Consider the following 16,895-nt stretch of genomic DNA (forward strand, 5'->3'; position numbering starts at 1 on the left):
TGCACTGCGGAATACTTTGTTCCGCGCACGTAATATCGTTTTCCTCGGTTTCCGCTTCCTATAATTTTCACGCGGCTGAACGTTCGTTCCCGGCTGGTTACTCAACGACCGGAGCGAGGGAAACGCCGGCAGGAGAACGTTCGTTTCTCGTCATCCGCGGGCAATTCGGATCTGTGTGTCGCGCGCGGGTTGGAGTCGTTTCGATCGAGTCGAGCCGCGGAATTAAGGTCGCCGCGATCCAGATCGAACCGTTTGACGCCTTAACATTGTAACCGGGATTTATGGGCGACAGTGAGCCGCTACTTGTAATTGCTTTGCTGCGAGCAAGATAAGAGACAACGGTGGGCGGTTGTCGCGTGAGGAGTTACACGGCAGCCGTCTCCATCTGCTCGATACCCTCTAAGGGCGCGTTTACAGAAACGCGCCGTCTAACGAAGGCAATCGACAGGTGTACGAGGCGCTTGATTCTGTCCGCTGCTATCGTCGATTCAGCCCATAGATTCGACAATCGCGACGACAGGCGAGCTGCATTCCTGCTCCGCGTTGTATTTCACGCGCTCTGTGTTTCGACGCGAGTTAAGTGGCGCGATCCTGGAACAATGGATGGTAGATTCGTTAGATCAAACGACGTATTTCCTCCGTTATCCGTTCAGCCACTCCTTCCAGCAGGCATTTACATAAGTAAACCTCCCGGTGAGTGCGATCGCCGACAGGTGTGCGGCAAACGCGAGCGAAGGAACTGCAGCTTGTCTTAGCCGCTGCCATTATGCACTGGGCTCACGAAGAATGCTTAATAAGCGGGGATCACCGGAGTGGTGAGCGTCGAGGATGCCTACCGCGAGAAACTACAGATACAAGCCAGCTAATTGCGCGCTGGTTACACGCGCATTAATTGAAATAGGCTCGGGAAAGCGCGCCCTGGAAGCGGGGGAATCGAAGGTGAGGATTCCGCGAGCATATCTCTGCGCACCTAGATCCCGCAGAGAATCCACCCCGCGTGAAAAGATAGACGCGGAACGTGTGTATAGGAAGAGGGCACGGGAACAAAGGGAAGTGGCTGAAAGAAGTCGATAGACTCGCGAGCCAGACGAAATAGAAACTGCGCAGACGGGGAACCGAGGGCACCGTGAATGGGAATTATGCAGGCTAGCCGCTGAATGAAACATGTTTCTTTCAAATTCCGGCCTCGCCCCGGCCTGCCGTCGAGTACTCTCTGTTGCTAGGTGGTGCGTAGTAAAACCCCCGGGCCATCCGAGGCTCCAGTTTCGCCCAATTTTCCAGCGGAGGGACGTGGTCTTCTGCTTTACGATAATTCTTCACTTTGCTCGTTCGGTCGACAATAAAGCGGTGTTTGTCGAGGCTGAGGAGGACGGTGCGCAGTCGAAAGCCTGTCTGGCAGTGGCTCTTAGGAAGGCTGGCCGCCTCCCGATGAAAAGGAAGGAGCCTGTTCCACGTCCCTGAAGGTCTTCCTCGTCGGCCTCGGCTTCACGAAGCAAGTCACTCGACCGCCCGTCCCGTCCCAGCCCAGGCCCGTCCTTTTCTCACGGCCGTGGATCGACCGTCGACATACCTAAAACCTTCCATCAACAGCTGGCCAATCCCTCGGGGAACCAGCTGCGCTTCCTGTCTCCACGACCAGAGTCATCCCGAAAACGTTTCTCTATCTCTACGCAGCCTTGTTTCCACTGGCCATCCTCTGTTCTCTGTTGAGATCAAGTGCGCCAGAGACGCGGGAAGTCTTACGCTTCTGTCTCTTCCCATCGCGATCCTGGAGGATGTGGCTCCTTTCGCGAACATCTCGAGCTTCGAATTGTCTATTCTTTTGTTCGATCCTTTTCTAAAGTACCTACTTCGGATTGAACGTTCCCTTTTGTATCGCGACGCGGGCTGGCGATTCGAAAGAGGGAAGAAGCGTGAGTTTCCGAGGCCGCGGTTAATAGAAAACTTCATCAGCGCTGCAGTAACGGTCGGCCAGGGTAATAATCGTAATTGCATCTGCAACGGACCGAGTGTAGCCGTGAGATTAGCGGGGATTTCACTTTTTCAACGGTACGAAACGCGGGGACTGTCGCTCTCGCGCGTTCACCGCCGGTGAAATGTCCGCTTCTTTTTCGCGCGAGTGATCGAAATGAGGCTTCTCCTGCAGTTCCTTTCTCCTGGCGGCCGCAACATTATCGTAAGGCAGCGTTTATTAATTTTTAAGTAGAACATTAAAGCGACAGGTCGGCGCAGATAGTGCCGAAGGATACGGAGTTGCTTTTCTTGTTACTTGTCTCGTTAGTCCTCTGTCTGACCGTCCCATTCTTTTTCGTTTCGTCGGGTAGACGATCCAATTAGGATAATGGATGAGTATCCGTCCGTTAGAAAAACGCTACGGTTTCTTTCCTTGGGGCTAGGAAAGCAGGCCGACTGTCCCCGGGGAGCCCGCCCGATTGAATAATGACATTAACTGGTTACCACCTAACCGCGGATATTAGAAACGGGAAGTCGACGTCGAAGGATTTTCCTGCTTCGAATCTGCCTCGTCACGAGTCGTGTGTAAAGGAAAGCAGGGAATTTCCGGATTCACGTGCCCCTCGTAAACCGTGGAAACTCCAAGTCGCCCTGCCGGCGGCCGAGCCACTTCGCCCCAGCCAAATCGGGCGGTTTCTTCGGGAATCACGTTTCCCGGTAACACGCCCGGCGAAAGCAAGACAAAGAACAGAATCGTAAATTGCACGGGACTCAAGGAGAAGCGGATAGGAATGACAGACGTGCATCGAGACGAGAAGCAATCCACGTTCATCCCTCCGTGACGGTTCGGTGCACGAGAGATTGCCGTGGCCTTAATGTCGCTCGCAATTAAAACTTGCACTACTGTTCAGTGGACCTCGATGCTTTGATGCTTCCACGGAAACGAAGATCTCGGGAGCTTGCTTGTACTTTCAGAGCGTTAATGCTTCGTAAGAATTATTCCCAGTGACACAGCGATTGCTATTGCGCCAGGGCAGTTAAGGGCGAAGCCACTGAAAGCTGCAGTTACGCGTGCATTTTCCACCAGCTGATAGGTTTACCTCGCATCGCCAGGGAAAATCAGCTGTTCCCCATTATCCATTATCCCCTGGGAAACCGAAGGGAAATCAGACCAGACGTTCTCGATCCTCCTGAGCTGATCCCAAGAAGCCTCTCACGTCCTTGCGGATAATTCTAAGCATTACGATCCAGAGTCTCGATCTCTCGAGCCGCAGTCCCAACTCCTCGGTTCTAATCAAGTTTCCCGGACTGATCCGACGGACAGGCAGAACTCGGAGTGCTCTGAATCAACTAGGTTAGCGAGAGAAGATGGGTCGGAGGAGTCTCGGTCGAAAGTATTAGTCAAGGTGGAATGAATCGCTCGGTGCGATGGCGTATTGAGACGCAATGACAATTAGAAACGTTCCCACTGCCGCGGCGTTTTTTACGACGGAAGGAGAGGTCAGCACAAAGCGCGCCATGTGAATCCGCAAACGGAAGTCGATGGTCGTTGAAGCTTTCTCAATAGGTGACGGCCTCTTACCTGAAAAAGACTTACCTGCCGGAGAGGATCGATCCAACCGAAAGAGAGCGCCTGGATCCTCGGCCGTTCCGTTCACAGAGGATGCACGTTCGACGGGAGGAAGCCGGAGCACGTTATCTGGGCGAATCGCGAGAGGAAACGCGCGAGAATTAGCGTCCACGGCCTGGGAATGATCGAATTGCCTGCAGACACGCGACACGCCGCGGCGACCAACAACTGTCGCGCCGCTGTCACGGTTCGTACGCTCGTCCACTCCTCGAGAGGAGCGCTCCTCGCCTGACAATTTCAATAAAAACACCGCGAAAGGACGCGTTAGCCTTGGTGGCCGATGCCAGACATCCGCGAAGTGGTCTTCTCTCGCGGCGGTGGTTGCAACTTGCCCCATTCAAATTGAGTTACCGAGGCACATAAGCGAGTACTCGTGTACTCCCGATTCCGTTCGCATTAGCCGTGGCTTCGAGCAGATTTCTGGCTCCGGTGTGCTCGCACCGATGATGCATAGACTGTCGTTAGTTCCCTTCCAGTGGATTAACATCGCTGCAAACTGTAATGCGCCGCAGATGATTTGTGGCAGGAGTCTCTGCCGGAGTCACGAGGGCCCGAGAAACTTTTGCCAGGACTGTACTCGCGCCTCGAGCAGGTATAGCATCTACCTAGGCGAGTGGAACTGAAAGGGAAGAAGAAAGGTAAAGGGCAGGTGCGACTGTACGTACCTATACACGCCGGTGCTGCTGCGAGATACGCCCCTGGCACGAGGAGAACGAAGGCTATATCCAATTATTAAAATTAGAGGCTCCGTCGCCTTCGGTGAAACACCACCGAGAAGGAAAACGATCTTGCTGCAGCTTCGTTGCTCCCTGCCTTCCCTTCACCCGTTTCCTCCTCTTTTTTTTTTCGCCAGATCCTCCCGTTCGCGTCTTCAGCCCCGCGAGCTTCGATCGTCGAGGATCCTCTCTCTGTACGAGATATCGCGTCGACTTCCTTTTACTAGCTCTCGCGACCCTCGCTCGCGATGAAAGGGATCACGCTTTTCAGGAAACAGCCACCCGATCGGGCTGCCACTTTTGTTCCACTTTTCCTTCGTCTTTTTGTCAGCCGACGAACGAGGATCGATACAGGAGACCGCCCCTCCCCTTTTCCACTGTCTTTTTCACTCGGTAGCATCCAGGGAAGTTTGTCGCCCCCCGATGATTCCAGAAATATTGCCGCCGTCTCGGAATAACGTTGATTCTCGGGGAAACTTCTCTGGAAGAAACGACATTGATTTCTAATAAAGCAATGACTTTTTCTTAGGATGTGGTTCCGGGGTCGAAGGTTTGCGAACAGTGGAGTCTGGAAAGAGATTGTTCCTCGGATTCCTCGGAGCATGTTCGATGGAGGCTTATAATTTTCGCTAAATAGCTAAATTCACCCCCGCTTAGCTTCATTATCACTAAATCTCAGCAAGCCTGACGGCGGTATATTGAAATCCCCTGGCAGTATAGCTCGTCACCGATGCAGACAGCTCGTACATCCCTCTGTACAGCAGACCCGGGCAATAATTAATACGTCGACGCAGGCATACCGAAGATTTTCGTCGTGCACGCGTCCCCACCGATGCACCGTTGCACCAGCAAAGCCCGTTCGCCCCTTCAGCACGTGTGCACGGCTCAGGGATATGCACTCTCGACCGTGCACGTCTCGTGCTGCACTCTCGGTATGGTCAATGTCGTCCTTCTTCCTCCTCCACCTTCTCCGCCGTTCGTCTCCGTTGCACGCGCGCACGAACTCTGGATGCAGCTTGTCCCTCTACCGCACCCTCTCGCTCGCTCTCGTTCTACGGCCAGGGATCCTCGTCTGGCTGGCTGGTGCATCCATCGCCGGTGTCTCTGCTCGACGAGGTGCATCGGCGTCGAGTGCAGCTCGTGCTCCTGCTGCAGCCATTGTCTGGTCGGTGAGCTATTTATCAGCCCAGCTTACGATTCTATCGCTCGTAAATGAATCTGGGTGGCGGGTTTCCGCGGGCTGGGGCGGATTACGACGATAGACTTCGGCGATCGCGTTAAACCTGCTCGATACCGTTCGATTTGTATAGAGTTTCATCGACGACCGATAACGAAATGGGATGGAAAATCTATGTTTCCGCGCGACAGGGAATGCAGTCGCGAACTCTTCCCTTTCTTCGAACAGCTGCTAGTGCGCCGGGCTGCCCCGACCGTGCGCGAGGTTCGTTGGTCGTAATTTGTGTGGCGCAGCAGCCTTGAAGGTGGCGTTCCTCGTTCCGGCGTTAGACGACTGGACGCATCAACCACACCTCGCGCCTCCGTCTCTCGGCCGTGGTCATTGTCCCGTCAGTGCGCTATCTATCTCGGCCAGGCCCAGCCGATGCACGATGTATAAATGGATCTAGGTGGCTGGCATCGTGCTCACCAACACAGATCGTCTCGCGAGTGAGCCAGAGAAGGGAGAGAAATAGGCAGAGAGAGAGAGGGAGAGGCAGAGACGCCCGATCCTCTTCTCCCTTCCTCTGGCTGGGCCTGACAAAAGCCGACCTTCGAGCTGACATTCACTTCACATCCGACCCTCTCTCTCCCACTTTCCCTCGACCGTCTCCTTCCTCGTCTTCCCCTCGGCCCTCCTGGACCCGACCAGAGGAGGCTATCCTCTCCGGTCGAGAGAGGACTGGACCCGAGCGAGCACAAAGACCCGTCATTCCGGCCGACTCGCGTGTCCTTCCTCTCCTCGCCGACGTGGAAACAAAGTTCAGCCGAGGAGAACCGTCTCCCGCGAGCGTTTCGAAGCTAGACGCTGACCCACGCTGCCTCCAGTCCCTCGCCTCGGAATCGAGCGTAAATTCCGATCGTTAGGATCAACTACCCATGCCCCTCGGCTGTTTCTACGATCGTCCATGGCATAGGCGAGCCTTCCCGCGATTTCGGTGCACTATAGGGCTGTTCGAGTACTTCTATTACAATTGTTTAATCGTTCGTCATCGAGTCGATTACTGCGATCATTTTTTTAAATTTTCATTCTCGAGAATAGTTGCTGACACGCATACGTACTGCCAAATAAGCTCATTATTTGCCTGGAGTGGGTAGCTAGCAATGGGAATTTATTATCCGGGAAGTAACGCTTATAAAATTCAATAACTCACTCGGTACTTTCGGCCTGATCGAAAAAAATCGAGTTCTCGGTTTCATTCGAACCGCTCGAGAAAAATTCGAGTTCTCGGTTCTATTCGAGCCGCCCGAAAAAATTCGAGTTCTCGCTTTTTTCGAGTACTCGGCCCGGTTCGGTTCTTCGAGCCGAGTCTCATGCTCGGCTCGCTTTTTCCGAGTACTCGAGCAGCTCTAGTGCACTAGGCCCCGAGAAACAAGCACGTAGCGCGCAGCTGAAGGTAGATCTCTGGTTTCTAACGGTACGTCGCGCCCTTTTTTACCTTCTCTCTGCACTCCAAGGGACGAACGGCTAAAAGGAAGATCAGCCTGCGCTTCCCAGCGGAAAAGAGGCTCGTGACGGCGGGCGGATGCGAGTGTCGTTTACCAGGGCCGACCGGATGCACGCGTACACCGAAATCGAAGGAAAAAAGTTGACGGAAACCAGCGTGCCCTAGGAACAGTGCCCTAGATCTACGAACTTCTTCGAACGGTCACAGTCGTTTTAGCTTCGCTCCTCTCGGATAGGTCGCCGTCTGGTGTTTTCCGGAGATTCGTAATCGATCGAAGGAATCCCCGTAATCCGTATTGCGCACCGCGCAGTTAATCCCCCGACAGAATAACAAGAGGCTCCGCTTACGTCCGTATTATCGGAAGATTAGTGGGCCGAACCCGCACCGTAATTGTTAAACCCCTCCCGCTCCAAAATTTCAGGTCTTTGGATACTTCGTCCTTGCAAAAAATTTAAATACGTAAAGACCTCGCTCCCCTGTCCACCTGGAGGCATCCCCCCGAGAAATCCTCCGCCCGTTCTCGTTCTTCCGCGAAGCTCTCCAAAACTTGCGGCGACCAAAACAAAGGGCGGTCGGTGGAAGTGGAAGAATAGAACCGCATCGGCTCGCCTATTTGTAATTACAGCCGTGCGATCTGCATACAATGCGCCCTGGCGCGTCGCTCGAGTTGGCAACGAAGTTCCGCCGATGACCTTCCTCTTCTTCCTTCACCGACACCGGCCGCCTTTTTCTTCGCGTCGAGCCGCTCGTTCCGGCTCAGGATCTGCTCGGTCGCTTCAAAATTCCCCGACCCGACCCGCCATTGCATTCTCATCGGCGTCGAACCTGATGAACGATCAAAGGGGTCTCCGTGGCGCATCGAGTTTCTCTGCTGAAATTTCCGAAAGTTTATAGTTAGAGGGGTCTCGAACACGACGGTCGGCTCCTTCTTTTTCGTCCCTCCTCTATAAAATCCACCTTTCTTATTTCCCTGAGAACCGTGTTGCGAGTCCCCTTTGTTCTTGGCATCACGAGCCCAGGAAACTTTCGCAGCCGCTCAAGTTCGTCGCCTTGTTCGTCCCGTGCCTTTGATTCGCCTTGAAACTTGCAGCGCCACCCTGCTTCCGACAGCCCTTTGCCTTATGCAGGTCTAATAGCAAAATAAACGCGCCCTGGGACTTTGCGATCCTTCAGCCTTCTGTTCCTTTGTTCCATAAGTTCACGTTCTGGACTGATGGAAATGACTTCATCGATATCGTCCCAGTTACATACTCCATCGGCTATGACGACTCGCAGCGAAAGGGAAGCGAGGGACCCACTTCGTCCCGTCGAGTTCTGGTTGTCCTCCGCTCTCGAATGCAGATGGGGATGTCGCGGGAATGCCTGCTGGCAGGTAGACGACGGCGCGACTTCCAGATCCACTTCGAATCTCAGGTCAGGGATGTTGTATTCAGGTGAGAGAACCTCTCCCCTTCTTTGTCGAGCAACTTTGCCTCGCATCCGAGTTAAATACGCGGGCCGAGTGTGCAGCGTGTGATCGTCGACGAGACCACGGGGCTCTCTCTCTCTCCCCCTGGCCGCACAGAATCCTATTTGGGGGTCCAATTTACGACGTCGGTTTCGGGGAGAAGCCTCCACGAGGATGAAATTTTTACGGTGGAAAGTCTTTTCCCGTGGCGGTTCCGGCGCTTCTCGCGGGCATTTCCACGGTCTCTGGGAGCGGAAATGGAATCGTTGCAACCCTCTCATCGGGCTTGTTACATCGAGCAAACCGGCGTCGACTTTTCAATCGCAAAAGCGGACCTTGTACTAAATAATACGCTCTCGCCGACGCTCATACAGGAATTCGAAACTGACCCCGAAATATTCGTTCGTTTATTCCGTAAAATTTATACAGAAATCGGAGGGCGGGCGCGTGCGTGCATCGCGCCCGACAACAGTTTAAAGGGGATGCACCGTGCGCAACTGAGAGCGCACTCGAATCGCACAGCGCTGCTGTATTCGTAGCCAGCCGGTTACGGTGCTCGAGTTTCAAGGGGAATTTAATTATCCCGCGCTTTTGATGCTATTATTTTGCAGGATATTACGCCGTAATTATCCCCCGCTTGTCTCAATGGGCCGGATTGAAATCTCCTGGACTTTTCGTTTTTCCATCCTTCCCCTCTGCCCCTGTCTCGCTGTAGACTGCTCGGCTAGCGTGCCTGGCTGTATTACGATTTTAATTCCACCGAGATTTTATCATTCCTCTCGCATTCGGTGCCCTTGTACGCCACCCATTTAATCCGTCGTCGAACGGAGATGATCGCTCGCGACTCGTACCCGCGCCACTTTTCCCATTTTCCTTTCGGTTCACTCGCGTTTTCGTTTCGCCGGCTCGTTCGCCATCGATCCTATCAACGCTGATCGACAGCCGCGTAACAGCTTTCTTCCCTTTTCCCTCCTGTTAGGAAGCTCGAAATTTCCAATTGCTTCGTCCAGTCGAACGTTCTCCCGTTTCCAGAGGGTTCAAGCTGAAGAGTCGAACCTGAAGCGGTGGAAAATGCAGGGAAACGTGGTAACGCTGGATGGGTTTGGAAGGGAATTCCACGCAGCACGGCCGGTTGTCCGGTGGACGCGTTGCGTTCGACTCTACCTACGTTTCTTCTACGTAGATAGAAGCGTCGATATCAATCTCGTGGTTAGGCACACCTGAATTCTGTCGGACGCGGTTCCCGGGGCGGCCCTCTCCCCGTCCTCGACGATCCTTTCACCTTTCCCTTCACCGTCCACCGGGCATTTGTCATTCCGTTTGGTCCTCCGGGTGTCCGACTTCCTTTTACCTGGTGCCTCGGCCCCCGAAAAAGGACCCTTCTCGCGCGGGCCTGGCCTTGAACCTCTCTTACTCGTCCCTCCTACGAGCCGGCGCGGAGAACGCCCGTCCGCTCGGAATCCGCGCGCCGAATCTTTTATCCCGCAGAAAACCGAGGCCTGGCTCGCTCTCTTCTCCCTTTCGTCGGCGCGGTAAGAGTCTTGGGCCTCGGCCAGAGAAAGGCAGAGAAATGCACCGCGGCTTTATGACGTATTATTACGTCGTGCTTCCTGAAGGCGAACGCAACGATCCGCGTTCAGCCGGCAGGCCACTCTTTCGGTACCGTCTCGCGAGTCTACCTAGCCCGGTCTGGAAGGCAATAGGATCGGAATGATTAATTCTGAAACGGTGGAACGAGTGGGAGATGGTTTCGACGAATTTCGGAGGTGGGAACGGTGGGCAGCCAGACGGGGCTCGTCAGGCTGACTCAACGTCCGAACAGCTGGTATAGGAGGGCTCGCACGGAGACCCCATCGTGGCCGCATGTATGCGTCTAATATCAGATCCGAGCGAGGAGGCTGCAGGGACCGATCCTTCATGCTGCGTGAAAGCCTCTGTACGCGCGTATCTTTAATGAATCTCCTCTGTTATCGATTTCTCGGGGAGAGCCGGTCGACCATTACGAAAACCACTTTTGCCAGCGCCTCGTATCTTCTCCCGCCGCTTAGGATACGACACCGGATTCGCTTCGCGGGATTCTCGCTCGTAGCTCGCGGTGTTGCGCGTCACGGTTTCCGCGATTTGCAAAAAGCCGATCCATCGATCCCTCGGCTGGCTGTGCACGGCGCTCCTCTCCGGTTTACGTATCGATGGGGAAGAAGATACATGGAGGGCCTGAATGTGCACCCTGCAACGCTATGTCCAAGGATCGCCGGCAATTTTACGAAATAAAAGCAGTCAGGCAAATTGTGCGGTACTTGACGGTGGTTCTCGTGCGTCGATAGCTGGCACGGCCTCCACGTACACATTTTTCCGGGGTTAATTCGACGTCCGACCGCCGGGGTTCAGGGAGCGGTCCGCGAAACCCCACTGCACCAGGGAGAACCCTCGTATCCCTTCGAATATTCTCTCTCTCTCCTCTCTCTCTCTCGCTGTCTCTCTCTCACGCTCTCTCTCTCTCTCCTGTACATTCTCTCCTTTCACCCTATACAGTCCCCCCGGGTAAACGTTTCAGCACTGGGTAGGCTTAGCCATTGGCGCAGGGACCCGGGGACGAAATTGAAGTTACGCTCGAAATCCTCGGGATTTAGGCGCTCCTCTCTGTCGAGCGCGTGAGCTGGTAAAGCCTTTCGCGAAAGCTGGGAGTTTCAGACTATTTAAAGACGTAATAAAACCTGGATATGTTGGAAAAATGTGAAGCGCGATGTTAGAATAACGTGGGTACCAATGATCGGTGCATTTCGATGAAAAGAGGCGTACTTTGGAAAGAGAAACCGTTCGTAGCTTCGATTATTCGAATTTAATAGGAGGTTCGTATATCTGCGCGCATCTAACATACTTTCTAACAATCTAATAACTTAATATGAACGACCCACGTGTTTCATAGTTTCCGCAACGAGCACGCCTAATGCTGCATGCTACGCCAGTGTGCGGTAGGTGCATGGTTGGTCGCGGGGTGCTCGAAGCGGTCGGTACACTACTGAGCCCACCGCCTCTTTCTCCCCCCACCACTGGGCGGCGCTCCATGCGCGACGCAGTCGGCAAGCGTCGAGGAGCTCAGTCTTCGTTGGGTCGCTGCCGAGTGCGTGTTGCGTGTAGCGTGTGGTACGCTCGTTCGCCCCGTTGTGCGTCGATCCCGGCGTGACTTTTTCGCTCCGTCTCGCACCGTTCTTCTTCGCTCTCTTCCAACCTCTCTCCCTCTCTCTCTCTCTTTCGTTCCACGGACGAGGGATCCCGAGTGAAGTTTATATGTCTCCTCGTGCGCGTGCCACCTCGAGCTGCCCGTCGCCGCAGCGGTTCGGACCAGTGGTGAATACAAGATAAAAAGGGGGAAATAAACGCTGTGTGCTGCTGTTGTGCGTGCGCGGAGTGTGCAATATTTTGTTGGTTAACCGTTACGAGGGAGACCAAGGGAAACAAACACCACGTCAGCAAACACGAGAGGCATCGTGACGACTCGTTCACCGGATACGTCGCGCGAGATATGGATTGGGCGGTGAAGGCTCGCCGAACGTAAGTCCTCTCTTAAATACTACGAATAAAAGAAGAGAAGAAAACATTCAACAGTTCCAGCTCCGTGGTTCCTTTCTCGCAATGAAAGCGTCCCATTACGCGTCCCCTCTTCAACGTAACGTTCTCTAGTCGCTCTTAACAATCGGGTCCCACTTGTCTCGTTCTTGTCTCCGCTCTGAAGTGAGGTCTAAGCGGGCATGCACTTCGATGGATCGAAGGATAAATTCAGCTTATTCGTTGCGACGGTTCGAATCGCGCACCGTCGCGATCTTTTTCCTCGGCGAATAGTATTCTTCGTCGAGGTTGTTTTTCGCGTGTTCGTTCGAGCCAGGTGAATTACGCGCGGCGTTAGTCCCGCGCGAGAAAAACTCCGCGCCCGACGTCATTCGTACTTACGTCTCGAGGTCAGTGTTGTTTGCCCAGCCGTCTCGGCGCTACGCTTCGTATATAAATAAGGCAAGCGACTATCGACGAGCTGATACGCGCGTAAAATAAGAGTGTCTCCTCTGTCCCCATACGGGCTCGCGACGCGTTATTCTCACCCGTGGGAATCGGCCGTCCAACGACGGAAACCGTGAATTCACCGCACCGTGAAAGGTTCCGCGGCAGCGCGGCGCTGCTCTCCGCTCCGAAACGTTTCTCGGTTCGAACTCCGCGAGACCACCGTTGCCCTCGAACCTGTTTGTATATACCCCGATCAGAAATCCTACTTCCGTAACGTAAAATTGTAAATCGTCGCCGACCTTCGTTGAAACTCTTTCCACGCGCTCTAAGCTGCATTATCTCGCGTCTCTATGCGCGTCGAAGACTTTTCAGAGTCGAAGGTTAGAACTTCCGTGCTTCTATTGGCCAAGCGATAGGAAAACACGAGTATCCGTCGCTGCGAGAGATAACTGTTCCCTGCAACACGCGTCGTCGCTAAAGGTAATTCGATACCGAGCACGATCGAGCCCTCCTTTCTCTCATTCATTTTCCCTTTAATTGCGAGCGTTGCGTAACGCGCGAGCCCCGGCAATGTCGTAGTCGCTGAAGGGCAACGAAGTCTGTTTCTCGCGGGCAGGGCCTAGCGTTGTCTTCCTAGAGGAAAGATAATCGCGAGGACAAGCTCGCCCGTTCAGAATTCACGCGGCTACAGAGGGAAGAGACCGTTAAGCGGTTCCAACTCGCGGAACAGCTGCTGGTTGTTTAACGACACAACAGTGGCTGGCGAGAGCTCGGGCGACGCGATAAACGTCAGGACCATGTGCACGCGGGGCTGAGGGGGGGGGCAAGTCGTGGAATAACACGCTTAGGCGATTTCGCATGCTGACGATTTGTAACCTCTGAGCGTAGACTGTGTTGCTGTGGCTCTAATGTGTGTTGCCAGTCCCGAGCGAGTCGTGTCGCCTGATTTCCGTTACTGGTGCTTTCGAATATCTTGTGCGAAATAAGAAAGTACCGCGCGAGACACCGAACGTAGGCGGCGCAAGCAGGGAATCCTTCGAAACGAAACGTTGGATTTAAGATAGGAGTCCGAGTAGATTAGCAGCCTGGCAGCAGTCATTAGGGAATTAGTTACGTTCGCTCCTATTAATTCTAAAGTGCCCCGCGCAGGTAGCGAATCTAAACAGCGTATTTCCATAAACGATTCAACTGGAAACTTTCTACGTAGCCGAGGGTAGATTTCCCAAGCGGTTCCCCGAGGCCCTGCATCTCGAAAGAAATCAATATTTGTACTCCGGGCGGGCTGAATTTTCCGCCTCGACGTCGCTCGTGAAACGAGCAGCTTTCTTTTTTTTTGCGTAAAAGATCGGCTGGCTGGAAAAGTCAAGGGAAAAGGAGCGCGCTAGAGGGAACAGGGCTCGATCGACGAATGACGGGAGCTTACTAGGGTGTAACGACCTGCACCTTGAGTCAGTAGCGTAACCACCGAATCTTGCACCCCCGCGCCATCGTCGATCTTCCTCGAAATTCACGCGAACCTCGCTCGACCGAACAAGCTTGGCCGTTTCGATCGAGGTGTGGGAAACATAGGACGTTTTCAAAGTCCAACGAAATTCAGCGGCAGAGCGACGAGTTCGGAGAGCGTGCCCCTCGTGACTGGGAAGTGGCGTGAACCCAGATACGAAAATTCGCGCGGGGCTCTCGATATCGAACGGCCACTCTGTATTCAGCCAGAGGACTTCCTGAATATGATAATACTCGGCCGGGAACGGTAATATTCGGCGAGTCTGGCGGACAGGACAATGGTCTTCGCGGTACAAGCGTGACTGGCATAAAACCGCCGACCAACAGATCCATTTCCTCGAAGGAGCTTCGACTGGTAGAAATGACGGTCCGGAGGTTCCTCGGATATTCTGGCCGCGGGCGAGGCAGCGTTCTTTGTTCGTCATCGAGTGGCTGCGGCCGGTTTTTCCAAGTGGCCACTCTCCTTCGAAAATTCGTGTAAAGTAAACCGTCAGAACGGAGCCGCGCGCGGCCGATATGAGCCTGCGTCCCGTTCCTCGAGCACCTCTTTTCTCTCCTCTCCGCGATCGTCTCCCTCTCGGATCACCTGCAGGCACCTGTTTCCACTCGGTTGTAAAGTACCGTCGCCGTTGGAATCATTTAGATAATTGCCTCGTCGTCAATCGTTGCAGGATGGTAATTCTTGCGACAGGGTTGTTCGACTTAATTTTTAGCGAGACTCTGATACGTGGGAAAGTCTGGAAGAGACGTGTATCCTGTAGGGTGTGACGGTTTTGGAATTGAGCGAAAGTAGCACGCTGAAAATTGGCAACAACTCTTGCGGCTTTATTCGGAGGAAAATTCGATTCCATTAGAACTCACTTGTGTTGCTTCTGGTGTAGGAGACGAAGGGGTGTATCGTTACTATCCACTTTCCGCTGCAGTCGGTGTATGCGTGTTCTTTGCGAAGACCCAGTCTCGAAATACACACCCAGCCAGTGGCGTGTGCGTTACACCATCGTGTTGTGTGGCACTGTTCTTTGGTAACGGAACACCCGGTCGAAAGGGAGCCATTTCCTTTTCGCCCCGTGTGCTCTCCTCCGCTCCTCTCTTTTTTTTCTTCTGTTCGCGTCTGTTGGCGTCGTTAATTCCGGAATATTTCGAAAGCGCCGGAGGAGAACGCTCCGCCGAAGGGACAAGTGCTCTTCTGCTTTTTCTGAAAACACCGACAGCCGGCTGTGAGCGCGTCCTAAATTCGAATCGCGGCCACTTTGCATCCCTCGGGGAGGCAAGATTAATTGAACCAGTCTGGTATCCGCAGAATTCACCAAGATTTTCCCTCGGCGAGCACATTATTGCTCTTGACGCGAGCTCCGCTGAGTGGGCGCTGCCAAAAACAGCTCGGCGGCCGTAGAAACTTATCCTTTCATGCGCTTACAGCTGCTTACGCAATCGAGTGTCAAGGATCGATAGGAATGTGAGTGTTCGTAGGGCCAAAAGCTGATTAGATGCTACAGAATTATCGTTTATTTATTTTATTTAAAACTGTTTGGTACAAGGAGTACATAGAAAACCAGTAGATGACTAATACATGAAAGCAGAAACACAAAGGTGAACAAAATAAAGGGGAAAAAAGAAATAGCGCTTAAATAGAAGATAAACAAAAGAAAGTACAACTAAAGTAAATTTTAGTCAACCAGAATTGTTGATTATATCTCGCTGGGGATGCGAAAATAAAAACTATAACTGTCTTTTGACTCGGCTTAGCTCGTCTCCGTTCCACTTGGAGTTGGAGAAAGAGTCCGCGAGTAACTCTGCAAAGAATCCAGCCTATACGAGAATTAACAGCTGGTGACGAAAGAAAGGCAATTACTGCGGTCCGCGTAGACTTTCTCCTTTCCTTTGTCACCGAGCGGGAATCGGTCGAGGCTGAAACAAGACGCATCGTTGAACACATGGTAGCGCCGACACACGGAGCACAGCTTCGGCCACAGCTGCCAAGCTGATTCCTCGAAAAGCGTGTAACATCTCGTTCTAGTCGAGTTCGGGGTGTTTCTCTGCGGATTCCTTTTCCCCAAGTCCGATTCGGAGTAGTATGTCCGCGCGGTCCTGCCGCTCGATCATCTTCGGCGCGAGTTAAACTTTCGATGTTCCGGAGTTTAGTCAACTAAACTTGAGCCAATTTCAACGTCAACTGAAATGGGTGGAATAGTATCTCCGTTGGATGGGACATGTGCCAGCGTCACGATGGAAAATTATCCGCGTCGATTCCACTGGGTGCATCGTTCGATTGTGATTTCGATACCATCCTAGTGCAAAACGTAGAGGCAAAGAGGATGGTCTCGAATTCACAGTCCACGGTGTGACGAAGGGAGTCGATTAACGAACAATCATTCTATCTTGACGCGCGCAGTCGATCGGAACGAGTAGCTCTAGAATCCGCGAGCAAACGATACGTAGGATCATCTACTGAACACTGTGCCAGAGACACACGTGGAATGACTCCTCTTGTATTTTTTTTTCTTTCAGACTGGACCGTTTCGTATCGAGCAAAAATGAGGACACAAGGTACACAGACCCTTTTAGCCTAAACAGACGTGCGCGTCCCCTATTATCGTTCCCTTCGATTGGCGGCTTCCTCCGTCGCGAAAAGACCCCTCGCGGCCGAGCACGCTTTTCCCAGCTAGAAACGATCGAATCCGCTCCGAATCGTCGCCCAAATCGCTGCTCGGCTCGCCTGATTCGTCGACATAGGCCATTAACGAGGCCACCTTGACTAGCGGACCACCGAGGGCGCAATCGAAACGAAATTCGGTCACGTTCGGAAACGTAATCCCGCGTCGTCGTGCCGAGAATGCGTTGGTCTCGGGCGGAGCGTCGAGCTTGACGCGAAGGGAAACGAGCCGCGGTTGCGTTCGTTGCTCGCTAAAAATTTATCGCCGCTGCGCCGAGGCACACGGCGCGCTTCTTTCTCAACTGCGGCGAAACGTGCCGAGGCACGAGTTTCG

At 53.4% G+C, this 16,895-nt stretch overlaps 1 protein-coding gene across 4 annotated transcripts in view; it reads left to right on the top strand.

Moving 5' to 3' along the window:
- LOC143372140 (protein gustavus-like) overlaps window positions 1-16,895 on the top strand; it is a 163,761-nt gene that overhangs the window by 114,771 nt on the left and 32,095 nt on the right. Inside the window, exons 1-2 of one of the 4 annotated variants that reach the window (XM_076818082.1) lie at window positions 11,592-11,961; window positions 16,417-16,455. In XM_076818082.1, coding sequence (XP_076674197.1) covers window positions 11,933-11,961; window positions 16,417-16,455 — 68 coding nt within the window. In that variant the 5' untranslated portion in view covers window positions 11,592-11,932. Of the gene's footprint in view, window positions 1-8,159; window positions 8,376-11,591; window positions 11,962-16,416; window positions 16,456-16,895 lie in introns of those variants that run through there. The other 3 variants (XM_076818079.1, XM_076818080.1, XM_076818083.1) reach the window with 3 other exon arrangements.

The sequence above is a fragment of the Andrena cerasifolii genome, chromosome 8 (genome assembly GCF_050908995.1).
Source record: "Andrena cerasifolii isolate SP2316 chromosome 8, iyAndCera1_principal, whole genome shotgun sequence".
Lineage (NCBI taxonomy): Eukaryota > Metazoa > Arthropoda > Insecta > Hymenoptera > Andrenidae > Andrena > Andrena cerasifolii.